This window comes from Pan troglodytes, chromosome 14 (genome assembly GCF_028858775.2).
Source record: "Pan troglodytes isolate AG18354 chromosome 14, NHGRI_mPanTro3-v2.0_pri, whole genome shotgun sequence".
In the NCBI taxonomy this organism is placed as follows: Eukaryota; Metazoa; Chordata; class Mammalia; order Primates; family Hominidae; genus Pan; species Pan troglodytes.
Genome location: NC_072412.2, coordinates 29915344 through 29929154, shown reverse-complemented (window position 1 = coordinate 29929154; position 13811 = coordinate 29915344). Strand labels below are relative to the sequence as shown.

At 46.7% G+C, this 13811-nt stretch overlaps 1 protein-coding gene across 6 annotated transcripts in view; it reads right to left on the bottom strand.

Annotated features, from left to right (window-relative positions):
* Window positions 1–13811, bottom strand: part of ALOX5AP (arachidonate 5-lipoxygenase activating protein) — a 147168-nt gene that overhangs the window by 122607 nt on the left and 10750 nt on the right. For all 6 annotated transcript variants that reach the window (XM_063792037.1, XM_063792038.1, XM_024348502.3 and 3 more), the window contains exons 3-4: window positions 7568–7638; window positions 2178–2259 (exon numbers count right to left, since the gene is read on the bottom strand). In XM_063792037.1, coding sequence (XP_063648107.1) covers window positions 2178–2259; window positions 7568–7638 — 153 coding nt within the window. The remainder of the gene's footprint in view (window positions 1–2177; window positions 2260–7567; window positions 7639–13811) is intronic.

Genomic DNA, 13811 nt, shown 5'->3' with positions numbered 1-13811 from the left:
ATCTATATCAGGCCGTATTTTGGTCTAGATTAGGCTTAGACATTTCTTCTAGTATCTATTACTTCTACTGATGACAGCTGCTCAGAGTGGTTGTGTTAAGCAGTATCTGTGTTAAGAAGGATTCTGAGGCCAGGTTTGGTCTCTGCAAGAAAGAGCACCATGATTCATCAGTAATGCCTACCACGGCCAGAGGGGAGGAGAAGGGGATCTAGAACCCGCGCAGATGGCGGGTTATGGGGCTGGCAGGATCTTCTTCTTATCACCTAAAGAGGGAGACCAGGGAGGGACACAAGAAGGCAGGCCATTTATATTTCAATGAGGTCCAAAGAAATCTACTATTTTAAAGATTTCTTGTAAATCAATCTCCTATTGTTTATTTTTGCCAGCTCTGTTCATTCCCTAATAGGAATCAGTTAGTAAAGCCTTTAAAGTTAAAAGGACATGTGGGTAGGTGGACAAATTTTGTCATGTTCTGCAGATGGTCTCGGAATTAAAGCAGCTGTAGGATCTCAAGCAAGTGGTGACAGATGAAGAGAGGAGCAGTGACTGAGCCACATCCCTGGGACTTTGCAGGGGGTAAGATAGGGCTGCATAGGGAGCCAGGCAAAAGAGAAGACCCTCTTATTTCATTGCTAGACATTCCACCCCCACTCTTAATGAGGTAATCACATGGGAAAAGGCATGATAGAGGTTTTCCAGGGCAAAAGAGAATAAAGAATATCATTTAGGGCAGTGTTGATAAGAATAGGAGAGATAATGGAATTGTGGTTTTAGAGGATAAATAAGAATGCCACTAGAGAGGAATGAAGAAAGAGATGGCACAGGGAAGGATCTGCTGAAAGAACAGTCATTCTTTTTCCAGCTGCAGCCCGGCTCACGGTCTAACCCCGTCAAGTCCTTGAGCTTCACAGGCTCTCAGGTTTTCCAGATATAGCGCTTTCACCCGCTGACCTCCCTAGGATGTCACTGCCTTTATCACTACTGAAGGATGCTATCTAATCATAGAGCCCATTAGCCACTAGAGAGGGGTGCTATTGTAAAAGACAGAGCGGCTGTGAACACAAGGAAGGAAAATGGTGTGGAAGGCTGGGGTCAGCACCTGGGGCAGCAGCCTCACAGAACGTGTTCCTGGCACCTGAAACCATACTAGTGCATTAGGAATTGTAATCTCTGAGGAACTGACGGCATACTCTAACGCCGACATTTCTTCTGTAAGTATTAGCATGTATTTTACTAAAATCTAGATTTCCTAGTCCAGATGTCAGGAAGGTACTGTGCTGCTTTGGGGCTTTCTGTCTGGCAACATCTATAAACAATGCAATGGTGATGCTAGTCAGTTTCACAGTCTCGTGTCTGCATCTTTTTTTTTTTTTTTTTTTTTTTTTTTTTGAGATGGAGTTTTGCTTTTGTTGCCCAGGCTGGAGTGCAGTGGCGCAATCTCGGCTCACTGCAACCTCTGCCTCCTGGGTTCAAGCGATTCTCCAGCCTCAGCCTATGGAGTAGCTGGGATTACAGGCACCCACCACCATGCCTGGCTAATGTTTTGTATATTTTATAGTAGAGACGGGGTTTCACCATGTTGGCCAGGCTGGTCTCAAACTCCTGACCTCAGGTGATCCACCCACCTCAGCCTCCCAAAGTGCTGGGATTATAGGCGTGAGCCACCGCACCCTGCTGTCATGTCTGCATCTTACTGCATCTTACTTTCCCAACATTCTTTCTGCTGGTCCCTGGAAGATATGTTCCTCAGGACAACTTATCACAAGGTGCAAGCTTTAGTTCTCATTTCTCTAGACAAACAATGAAACATTTCACTCTCAGGAGGCCTGGGAACCCAGATCTAAAAAGTCATTCCAGTGCCAGACTCTGCAGAGCGGGAGTGCAGGGTGTGGGGCTGCAAGGCACGTGCAGCAAACAGCACTGAAGCACCCTTTGAAAGCCAGCACCATGCGGAGGAATTGCTTAATGAGAAAACTGGGCAAGTCCCCCCAGCTGTATTTTCAGAGCCTTCAAAGCTCAAGGAGAGAAGGATCAGAGGTCCTAGTCAACCTTCCCCCTCCCACTCAAGGGGATGCTACGGAGCCGTGAATCTAGTCAAATACTGTTTTGAATTATCACTCTTCCTGCTCAAAAATCAGGAATCGCTCCACAGTTCTTTAGTAGTCCCAGTTACCTACCTCTGCGTTCTCTCTCCTAGGTAACCGACAAAGTACTTTTGCCTCACAAACAAGTACATCAGCCCAGCAAAGGCAGCAGGAACTAAGTGGAGAAATGAAAACACCTGTGTCAGTTTCGTAGGCACCAAAACATGCTGTTAGCCCAATTAGGCAATCAACATTGGTCACAAAATCTAGCAGAGGACACACGCACTTCAGAAAAAGAGCCCAAGGGCTAGAGGAAACCTGAGAACCTTCCTAATACTGGTAACGACCTTATGCTGGCATCATGGCATTGTTTACAACAAACTTGTCCAACCCGGAGCCTGCGGGTCGCACGTGGCCCAGGATGGCTTTGAATACAGCCCAACACAAATTCATAAACTTTCTTAAAAATATGAGATTCTTTTTGCAACTTTTTTTCTTTAGCTCATCAGCTATCGATAGGGTTAGTGTATTTTATGTGTGGCCCAAGACAACTCTTCTTCCAGTGTGGCTCAGGGAACCCAAAAGACTGGACACTCCTGGTTTCCAAGGTATTTGCATATCTATCATCTAACCTGAGTCCTTTCAACATAACTAGTACCCACATTTCTATTTCCAGATGTGGAAACGTGGGTTCAGGTGGTCAACCAGGCTTGCATAAGGCTGTCAGCTCGTAAAAGGGGGCAGAGGGTAGGGCTTAAACCCCAAACCCAGCTCTGAAACTGGTTCTCTTAAAAGTACACCCTTCACCCCTGAGCCTCCCCACAGCACAATGTTTAACCTTTCTTGAACTAACAGCTACCGTTTAGAAAAGGACATTCCCTCTGCATTCTAGCCTTTTGGGAAGGAGATTCCCTCTGCGTTCTAGCCTTTTGGGAAGGAGATTCCCTCTGCGTTCTAGCCTTTTGGGAAGGAGAGTCCCCCTGCGTTCTAGCCTTTTGGGAAGGAGAGTCCCCCTGCGTTCTAGCCTTTTGGGAAGGAGAGTCCCCCTGCGTTCTAGCCTTTTGGGAAGGAGAGTCCCCCTGCGTTCTAGCCTTTTGGGAAGGAGAGTCCCCCTGCGTTCTAGCCTTTTGGGAAGGAGAGTCCCCCTGCGTTCTAGCCTTTTGGGAAGGAGAGTCCCCCTGCGTTCTAGCCTTTTGGGAAGGAGAGTCCCCCTGCGTTCTAGCCTTTTGGGAAGGAGAGTCCCCCTGCGTTCTAGCCTTTTGGGAAGGAGAGTCCCCCTGCGTTCTAGCCTTTTGGGAAGGAGAGTCCCCCTGCGTTCTAGCCTTTTGGGAAGGAGAGTCCCCCTGCGTTCTAGCCTTTTGGGAAGGAGAGTCCCCCTGCGTTCTAGCCTTTTGGGAAGGAGAGTCCCCCTGCGTTCTAGCCTTTTGGGAAGGAGAGTCCCCCTGCGTTCTAGCCTTTTGGGAAGGAGAGTCCCCCTGCGTTCTAGCCTTTTGGGAAGGAGAGTCCCCCTGCGTTCTAGCCTTTTGGGAAGGAGAGTCCCCCTGCGTTCTAGCCTTTTGGGAAGGAGAGTCCCCCTGCGTTCTAGCCTTTTGGGAAGGAGAGTCCCCCTGCGTTCTAGCCTTTTGGGAAGGAGAGTCCCCCTGCGTTCTAGCCTTTTGGGAAGGAGAGTCCCCCTGCGTTCTAGCCTTTTGGGAAGGAGAGTCCCCCTGCGTTCTAGCCTTTTGGGAAGGAGAGTCCCCCTGCGTTCTAGCCTTTTGGGAAGGAGAGTCCCCCTGCGTTCTAGCCTTTTGGGAAGGAGAGTCCCCCTGCGTTCTAGCCTTTTGGGAAGGAGAGTCCCCCTGCGTTCTAGCCTTTTGGGAAGGAGAGTCCCCCTGCGTTCTAGCCTTTTGGGAAGGAGAGTCCCCCTGCGTTCTAGCCTTTTGGGAAGGAGAGTCCCCCTGCGTTCTAGCCTTTTGGGAAGGAGAGTCCCCCTGCGTTCTAGCCTTTTGGGAAGGAGAGTCCCCCTGCGTTCTAGCCTTTTGGGAAGGAGAGTCCCCCTGCGTTCTAGCCTTTTGGGAAGGAGAGTCCCCCTGCGTTCTAGCCTTTTGGGAAGGAGAGTCCCCCTGCGTTCTAGCCTTTTGGGAAGGAGAGTCCCCCTGCGTTCTAGCCTTTTGGGAAGGAGAGTCCCCCTGCGTTCTAGCCTTTTGGGAAGGAGAGTCCCCCTGCGTTCTAGCCTTTTGGGAAGGAGAGTCCCCCTGCGTTCTAGCCTTTTGGGAAGGAGAGTCCCCCTGCGTTCTAGCCTTTTGGGAAGCAGAGTCCCCCTGCGTTCTAGCCTTTTGGGAAGGAGAGTCCCCCTGCGTTCTAGCCTTTTGGGAAGGAGAGTCCCCCTGCGTTCTAGCCTTTTGGGAAGGAGAGTCCCCCTGCGTTCTAGCCTTTTGGGAAGGAGAGTCCCTCTGCGTTCTAGCCTTTTGGGAAGGAGATTCCCTCTGCGTTCTAGCCTTTTGGGAAGGAGATTCCCTCTGCGTTCTAGCTTTTTGGGAAACTGCCAAGAGCAGCACCCCAATAACTCTATGAAGTCCTGAAGGCTTGGAGCTGGGAGTTAACTAAGCTGGAACTAGTGTTATCTAGAGCTACAGATATAAAAGCAATTTAAACACTTCCGCCATTGAGGGAATACTTTTCACCTGCCGCAGTGCTCCTGGCATTTTGGGAACTTGAGTCTCCAATCCTCCCAGCTCTCTGGTAAGGAGTGTGTTACTGTCACCATTTGACAGACGAGGAAATTTAGGCTCAGGCCACAAGAGCCTAAGACAGATGAGGACACCTTTTTCCTAGATCATCTCTGAGCCTGGCATAGTGCCTGGCACATAGGGGTTCAAAATAATATTTGTCAAATGAATGAAAATAAGTCAGGCCAGCGAAGGCGTGGAATTTGAAACCAGGTCTTTCTGATTTCAAAACTTTATCACCACCACCCGCATTATCAATAATAACATTTATTGCGCTTCAGATGTTAGGCGGAATCATATGAAATGCTATTTTTGTAGGTCATAAATAGCCAGATATTGGCAGTTTTACATGGCTCAATCTGATATATGCCAAGCACTGTGTCAGGAGCTTTATACATATTATTTCACTCACCATAGGAATGCTACTAGCTAGACCGTGGTCCTGTTTTACAATAAGGAAACTGAGGCTTGGAAAAGCTGAGTAACAGCCTGGAGTCACACACCAGCAATGAGCGTCCTTGGATTTGCCTCCAATCAGCCACTCCCCAAAACCCATTTCTTTCCACAATTTCTCCTGCCTTCCAAAATACTATTGTTATCCGGCAGATAAGAAAATCAAAGCAAAAGAGAAACTGTGAACTTCAGCTTTCTCTCTTTTTTTGAGACGGAGTTTCACTCTTGTTGCCCAGGCTGGAGTGCAATGGTGCTATCTTGGCTCACCGCAACCTCCGCCTCCCAGGTTTAAGTGATTCTCCTGCCTCAGCCTCCTGAGTAGCTGGCATTACAGGCATGCACGACCACACCCAGCTAATTTTGTATTTTTAGTAGAGACAGGGTTTCTCCATGTTGGTCAGGCTGGTGTCGAACTCCCAACCTCAAGTGACCTGCCTGCCTTGGCCTCCCAAAGTGCTGGGATTACAGGCATGAGCCACTGTGCCCGGCCCATGCTATTCTCTAAAAATCACAAAGCTGTCACAATCATGATTTGCCTTGGGCAAAGTTTTTCCTATGTTGTACCATCTGAATGATTCTGCTCCAACTTACTGGTCCATTTTTCTTTCAATGGGAACCCAACTGAACACGAGCTAACAGAGATTATGGGTGGAAAATGGCCACACTCATACCCCTGTACAAGGAAGGTGAGTGCCTCCTGCAGGGAAGTGGGCTGCTGGCACCAGGAGGGTACAAATCCAGCCCCTAAAATTCTGATGTTCTTTCAAGCCACTTGTTCCTCTGGGACTTGAGCTTCTGCTCTATAAAGTGAGGGATTTGCACTAGAATTATCTTTGGGTTTCCTTTCTGCTAAAAAAAATTCTACAGTCTACTTTATTCATAAGAAATGACGATTATCAACCAAGGTTTACTGATGCTTTTGTCTGCTGGCAATGACAAAGCTTGTTTTGACAGGAAATACATATTTCCAGGGCTACGAAACACCTTCAAACTCCCATTGTATTTATCTAGCTACAGCAAGTCCGCATTCATCTGGATCAAGCATCATCTAAGACATAAAAACAACCATAACTCATAGTAAGAGCATAGTTTGACTTGATTTTTCAAGTAATGCGAGACATGTTTCCTATTTAACTCAGGATAGAAAATAGGAAATAAATGGTGAGCTTACTGACAGCCTTCTCAGCACAGAAGGAGTGCCACGTGGTATCCCTTAAGTGGTTTCTGCTGCCGCCTCACCTCTGCTCTCTATCACTGAACTTGGTTCTTTTCCCGTGTGGCGCTTCCCACCCTTGTCATTGTCTTCATTCACTGACTTCTGTGGTCCATCTTGCCAGCTGGCCTGTGCCTCACCGCCAGGTGACCTCTAGAAGCTACTCTTTATTTATCACTGTATATCTAGGCACAGGGCTTGGCACAGAGTAGCTCTTCAATATATATTTATTATGTAAATGAATAAAGTAAGAGGATCTTTGTGAAAAATCTAGAATTTTAAGTCAAAAGACCCAGGCACTCATTCTGCCTGTGTTATTCACCAGCTGAGTAGCTCTAAGCAAGTTACTTTATCTCCCTGAGTCAAAGTATCCTGAAAGGTAATAAGGGACATAAAATCCACTCTATCTACTTTACAGAGCGGGGAGACAATAATAAGTCTTAAACAGTTCACCATGGGACTGAGTGTGGCCTTTCTGCCTGTGCCCTCCAGGGCCACAGAAGCTGGCCAGTTCATGCCGATCTGCCACCAGGCACAGCGCCAGGTGTGGCCCCGAAAGGGGACCAAAAGTATGACTGATTTCCACTCAATGTTAAATCAACTCTGGAAGTTGACTTGTCTTTCCAACTTGCTCAAGTCAAGCCTGTGGGCTGCTGATAACTGTGGGAAGGCCGGGGATGTGGCATCCAGCCCGTGGCTCAGTGGAAAGATGCCTGAAGGAGGGCCACCACACTGGAAGCTTATTAGAAGAGCCAAGTGACAGCGGTCCCAAAATAGATCCCTCAGGCACTCTCATTTATAATGCCCTTGTATCTGAACTAACACTGCTTAAGGATTCTGAGTCACATTTAGCCTTAAACCACCCTTGTCAGCACAGCAGCTCTCAACCAGCCACCAGGGAGCAAGCATTAGCAATGCATTATCACACGCGCTCTGCACGGGTGCAGAGCATGCCTGAAACACAGCCTCCCGAGGGCTCTCACCTCTCCAGGGCTTCACAGATGGGAGCCAGAGGTCAGGCAAAGTCCTTTCAACAAGAAGCCTGCCCTTTGAACCTCCTTGAGATGCACTTTATAGAAAGAGAATGAACAAAGGGAAGTCTGAGTTACCTTGGCTGCAAAGTAGCCCCGCAGACCAGAGCACAGCGAGGAAAGTGGGGTACGCATCTACACAGTTCTGGCTGCAGAATAAATAAACAAGGAGAAAAACAATCAGAGACCAAGTTAGTGAAATGTGGTCTGAAAATTACCTGAAAGTTGAAGTTAATAATCACCATCGTGCATGAAACATAAATCCCATTCGTAATTCCACTTACATCTACCCAATAAGATGGGGCAGCAGCTGCCACCTGGGAAACAAACAATGGTATAAAGCAAACACATGTTCATAATCCATTAACTCTGTTCCTACGGTGATGCGTAAGGGAGACTTGGTTTCTTGAGGTATTCCTCTGGCAGGGTTCCTGTTCCTGGCGGTGCCCCTGTGCTTCTTGGAATTGAAGAGTGAGCAATGCAGACAGAGGATGTGGCCACACTGGCATGGGGGTGGTCGGGGAGAAGAGCCCAACTAAGGAAACTTTTCTATCAGATCCACAAATCAGCCCAGGTCTGCAAGCCAGGCTGAGCAAAGAAGGGTGATCTTCAAGTGTTAAAGACACCAAAGTCAACTCAAAAAAGCTGGTGCTCAGAAAGTTAGCTTACTAAGAGGGTGATCACTGTATGCTGGGCACAGTCCTCACTCCCTGGAGAGTTCTCACTCTACCGTGGATGTTTTGCACCCTTCCTCTCTTTTTGACTCACCATATTCCTGTGAGTTCACATGATAACTGTATGAGTTTCCTCTTGCTGCTGTAATAAGTGGCCACAAACTGAGTGGCTTAAAACAACACGCCTTGTAATCCCAGCAATTTGGGAGGCTGAGGCAGGCAGATCACAAGGTCAGGAGTTCAAGACCAGCCTGGCCAACATGGTGAAACCCTGTCTCTACTAAAAACACAAAAAATAGCCAGGTGTGGTGGCAAGCACCTGTAATCCCAGCTACTCAGGAGGCTGAGGCAGGAGAATCACTTGAACCTGGGAGGCGGAGGTTGCAGCGAGCCAAGATCACACCACTGCACTCCAGCCCAGGCAACAGAGCAAGACTCTGTCTCAAAAAAACAAAAAAACACCCTTTTACTATGGTTCAGGATGTCAGAAATCCAAAATAAATCTCAAAGGGCTATAAAGTCAAGATATTAGCAGGGCTGCAATCCTTCTGGAACTTCTAGGGGAGAAACCATTTCCTTGCCTTCTCCAGCTTCTAGAGGTCACCTGTATTCCTTGACTCAGAACCTCCTTCCAACCTGAAAGTCAGGGATGGCCCATCAAATCTTTCTTATTTTGAATGACTCTGACATCTACTCTTATGCCTGCTTCTTCCACATTAAAAAGACCCTTGTGGTTACATCAGGTCCTACCCAGATCATCCAGGATAATCTCTTTATTTTAAGGCCAACTGGCTAGCTGCCTGAATTTCCCCTTGCCATATAACATAACATATTCACAGGTTCCTAGGATTAGGATGTGGGCATGATTGGTGAGGGGGCCATTATTCTGCCTACCACAATTGCTCTCATGTTTCCAATAAGGAACTGAGGCTTGGAGAAGCTGAATAACTTGCTCAGGGTCATCCAGCTAGGGAGTGGCAAAGCCAGGATTCACACCATAATCAGTCTGTCTCCAAAGCCATGTCTGTTAACTCTTCAACTATACTAAATTAAATCATAGGTGTCCTCCTGAGAAGTCTGCAGTCCAGATCAGGACAATAAATATGCCCATCCATGAAAAACAGTGTAACTAGACTTGAGAGGCATAAAAAGGGAGGGAAATAAATACAGACGAAAGGTCACTTGACTAGGATTAAAGTCTCCGTCCTGACTTTAACCAGCTGTTCACCATTGGCAAAACAATCTCTCTGGATTTAGTTTCCTTATCTGTAAAACTGAGAGACTGATTATAATTCTGAGGTCCATGTGAATTCTCACAGTCCATGGTCGAAGGTGGCAGTTCTCCAGGCATGCTCTCGGGACCAGCGGCGGCAGCAGCATCGAGAACATGTTAGAAATGCAAATGTTCACGCCCACCTCAGGCCTTCAGAATTTAAAACTCTATGTTGGGGCCCAGAAATCTGTTTTAACAAGCCCTCCATGTGATGCTGATGCCTGCTGACGTTTGAGAACCACGGGTTTCATGTGATTATATAGGTAAAAACAAAGATGCAATTTTCAAACTGCTCATGCAAACCGTTAGGGTCTCATGCCTCAGTGGTACCACTGAGAACTTGGGAATGGCCAGCCCTTCATCTGTGCCCTGCAGAGAACCCAGAGAGATCAGGTTATCTGTGCCTCACCAATGGAATCTTCGTGCTCCTCTGATGGTCAAAAGATCCTTTTCTGGAGAAGTCTATGAAGGTAACAGATGAGAAACCTACCCTGGAATCCAGGCACAACCAAAAACCAGGAACAGGACAGAAAGAGCAGACCCCTGCTGGCCTTGCAAAGTGCTCTGAATCCCAGAATTTCCACTGATCTAATGGACACGGTAGGAGCTCCAAAGGGCAGGAGGCCCCTACAAATTTATCACTGGGGTGAAGTGCTTAGTGAATAAACAGGTCCCCAAGTAACAATTGCAGCAGCTACTGGGCACTGGCATCACATCTATTCTTATATATTACTAGAGGCACAAAATTGCAGCCTCAGGACTGAGAAAATATGATTCATTTTCCAGTTCAAGAAACTTAGAGAAAAAATTCCTTTTTTGGTTATTCGAATAACATTCTGTGTCTGATGGGGTAAAATATCTGGTGCTCTTATTGTTTAAAAACTTATTAATACCAAAGATTTCCCCTGCTTCCTTCTCTTTCTCATGTTTCGGGTCTTTGGTTTGTTTTTAAGTAGCGATTTTGTCTGGGTTATGCAAAAGGAAAAAAATTGTTAATTGTCTAAGGGATTTGCTCATTAGAAATGCGAACTGCCTAGTGATTTGACATTGGGTCCGTATTCAACCATTCCTGACTATTAGTTCAAGTCACCTTGGTTCCTAATAAAACATGGTCAGCCTGGAGTTGAATGAAATTCTCCCAGCTGTAAGAAAATGGGTTCCTCCTGTGGATTTCCAGAATATTCTCAGAGCCCTGTTCCTGGCTGTGGCTCAAGCCAGTCCCTCTCGCCATCCAGGACTTCAAGTGCAGCTTCTACCCAAAGCTGCAAGCTATGTGCCCCTCCTGGAGAGGGGGCTGCTGCTGGGCTGAATTCAAGTGGCTTTAGCCATGACAGCTGCGCAGTGGCTGCTCGTGTAGTCTTTGAAGTTCACATGGTCTGGGCCCAATGCCATGGCTGCCTCTTATGGGCTATGTGAGTGTGGGTGCATTTCCTAGCCTCAATGAGCCTCAATTTGCTCATCTACAAGAGGTGGATGGAGACATTAGTAATTACTTCCCTAGACTGTTGTGAAAATGAAACAAGGTGAAGTGCCACCTGGCTCACAGTAAGCATTCAATAAGTGGTGGCTATCATTGTTCCAATGTCTTCCTTCTTAACCCCCAGTGGAAATGTCTTTCCTATTGACAAATTATTATTATTCTGGATTTTCTGTTGAGAAATTTTGCGCTATTTTTTCTGCAAAACAGAACTGATGAACCCATTTTGAGTCTCATTCCTTGAGGTCTAAATAGGAGCTACTCAGCAGATCTTGCAACAATTCGCTGTGGTATGTTCAACTTGATGTGCTGCACTATTCATGTTTTTATGGAGAAAAGAATTCGTTGCTATATTCCCTTTCATTTTTCTCCACCTCTGGGAATAAAACATAGAAACTCTTTAGTGTTCCGTTAATTAGTTTGGATTAATTTAAAGTAAGTAAATATAATTAATAACAGTTTATTAATAATAGTGTCAATACTAATTGACAGGATCATTGTAGACCTATCACCTTTAAATAATTTTACAAGTCTATGCCACTTGAAAGTGAGTCTAGGCCAGGCACCAGTGGCTCACGCCTGTAATCCGAGCACTCTGGGAGGCCGAGGCGGGCAGATCACCTGAAGTAAGGAGTTTGAGACCAGGCTGGCCAGCATAGTGAAACACTGTCTCTACTAAAGATACAAAAATTAGCCGGACATGGTGGTGCATGCTGTAATCCCAGCTACTCAGGAGGCTGAGGCACAAAAATTGCTTAAGCCCGGAAGACAGAGGTTGCAGTCAGCCAAGATTGCACCACTGCACTCCAGCCTGGTGACAGAGTGAAGCTCCATCTCAAAAAAAAAAAAAACAGAAAGAGAGTGAGTCTAGAATGGACACCAAGAGATAAGAGATGCAGGGAGAAGCGACATGAGGGTGGTATTCCAAAAACATGTTTTGATACACTCTGCAAAAAGCGGGCGGTAGGGGTGTCTGTAGTTAAATAATACATTCCCCTCTTAGAAAACCAAGAATCAGAATACCCTTAAACGTCCTCAAAAGTCTGTCTATAAAGAACTTGTTATCCCCTGTAACACCTGTTAAAAGTCCATGAACTTGTAATCCATTTAGAAAATTACACCTCTCCAGAGACCCTTCCCCTCTCTGCAACCTGTGCTTACTTACACTCACAAAGAGGAATCTTAGGTCAGCTTACAAGGATTTTTCTCCAAAAACCAAACTTTGACCAAGGCTGCTCTAGCCATGCTCATTGGCTGGGAATAGGACATTAAACTGTGTTTTATACATGTGAACAGGCCAGGCACGGTGGCTCACACCTGTAATTCCAACACTTTGAGGGGCCAAGGCGGGTGGATAACCTGAGGTCAGGAGTTCAAGACCAGCCTGACCAACATGGTGAAACCCCGTCTCTACTAAAAATACAAAAATTAGCCAGGCATGGGGGCATGTGCCTATAATCCCAGCTACTCAAGAGGCTGAAGCAGGAGAATAACTTGAACCTGGGAGGCCGAGGTTGCAGTGAGCCAAGATCGTGCCACTGCACTCCAGCCTAGGCAACAGAGTGTGACTCTGTCTTTCAAAAGAATGAATTAATTAGAATTAAAATATACACGTGAACAGAGTCCAGGTCCAATTCCTTTTAGCTCTCAAACCCTGACTCAGCTCTGCCCTCATGGGAGATAGGTGGAGGGACAGCCCATTAATTAAGGCCAAGTCTGAGCTGATGAGCCACACTGGCTAGTGTATCTGTTCAGCAGCTGCCCCAGAATCTTGAGCTATCTGTATCAGTCAGCAGTTGTGTTTTATGCTAAAAATACATGCATCTGTCTTTTTAATCCACCAGTATCATTTATCCTTCATGCTGTTTTTCCTTGATAGCCATGGTCCCTAAACATTTATGATCCCACACCCCATGAACCAAAAATTTTGAGCATGCAACCTTATAACAAGTATATTTTCATATAAACTATATACACATACTACTGTCCATGTGTATATTAAAAATGAGGAAAGCTTCATGTCTTACTTTTCAGATAGCAAGATTAAATGCATGTTCTTTTCTTCCTGCAGCCTCATGGGTCATCTTGCAACCCTTTTCAGTGCTCTTGGATGCCCCTGGAGAAGCTGCTGCTGGGACGACTTTCTCCTAGAATAACACACAACCCCATTCCCAGTGGTTTCCTGGCACAGGCAAACAGACCAGCTGCCTCTGGCTTTTGCCAGCATGTAGCTGCCTGCTGCATTGATCTTTGACCCTTTTTACAACCCAGACAGGCACACAGATATGTTGCTGGCCCAGGGAGGAAGTGGTCTTTGTAACAGAACCGCAGCAGTGTCCAGACAGTTTTTATCTTACGGAAAACTCTCCACCCTGCCTGCTTAGTTCCTACCTTTCCATGGCTATCTCTCCCCTCCCTCATCCTTCTCCTTCCCTCTCATGGAGGTTGAGTGTACAGACCCATGGGTTTTGAGAGCTGGGCTGCAGCACTCACACGGTGGGGATGCCCAAGCAGCAACAATCACTTTCCACTCTCCTCTTACGCTTTTTAATCTCTGGAGCCCCACAACGACTGTGGAACTTCCAAACGACCTTCCCAAGTGACACAGCATAGCCACCAACCAAAGGGCACTTCTGCAATTTGGAGGCTGGCAACTAGCGAGCCCAGGTCTAAGCACCATGGCTTCTTACAAACAGAGTTGTTCACTCTCGGGGGCACGTGGCAGAAACTACACAGCCTGGCCTGCTCCATTTCTTCTTCATTGCCAGCAAAATGGAAATTTAACTTCTAACCAGATATGGTGAAATCGCACCATAACTTCTCCAAATTGGTTGAGCTGAGGAGTCCATAGGAACACAATGTGACCAGTGAGAATGCAGTCACCTGGCAGAAGTTTTT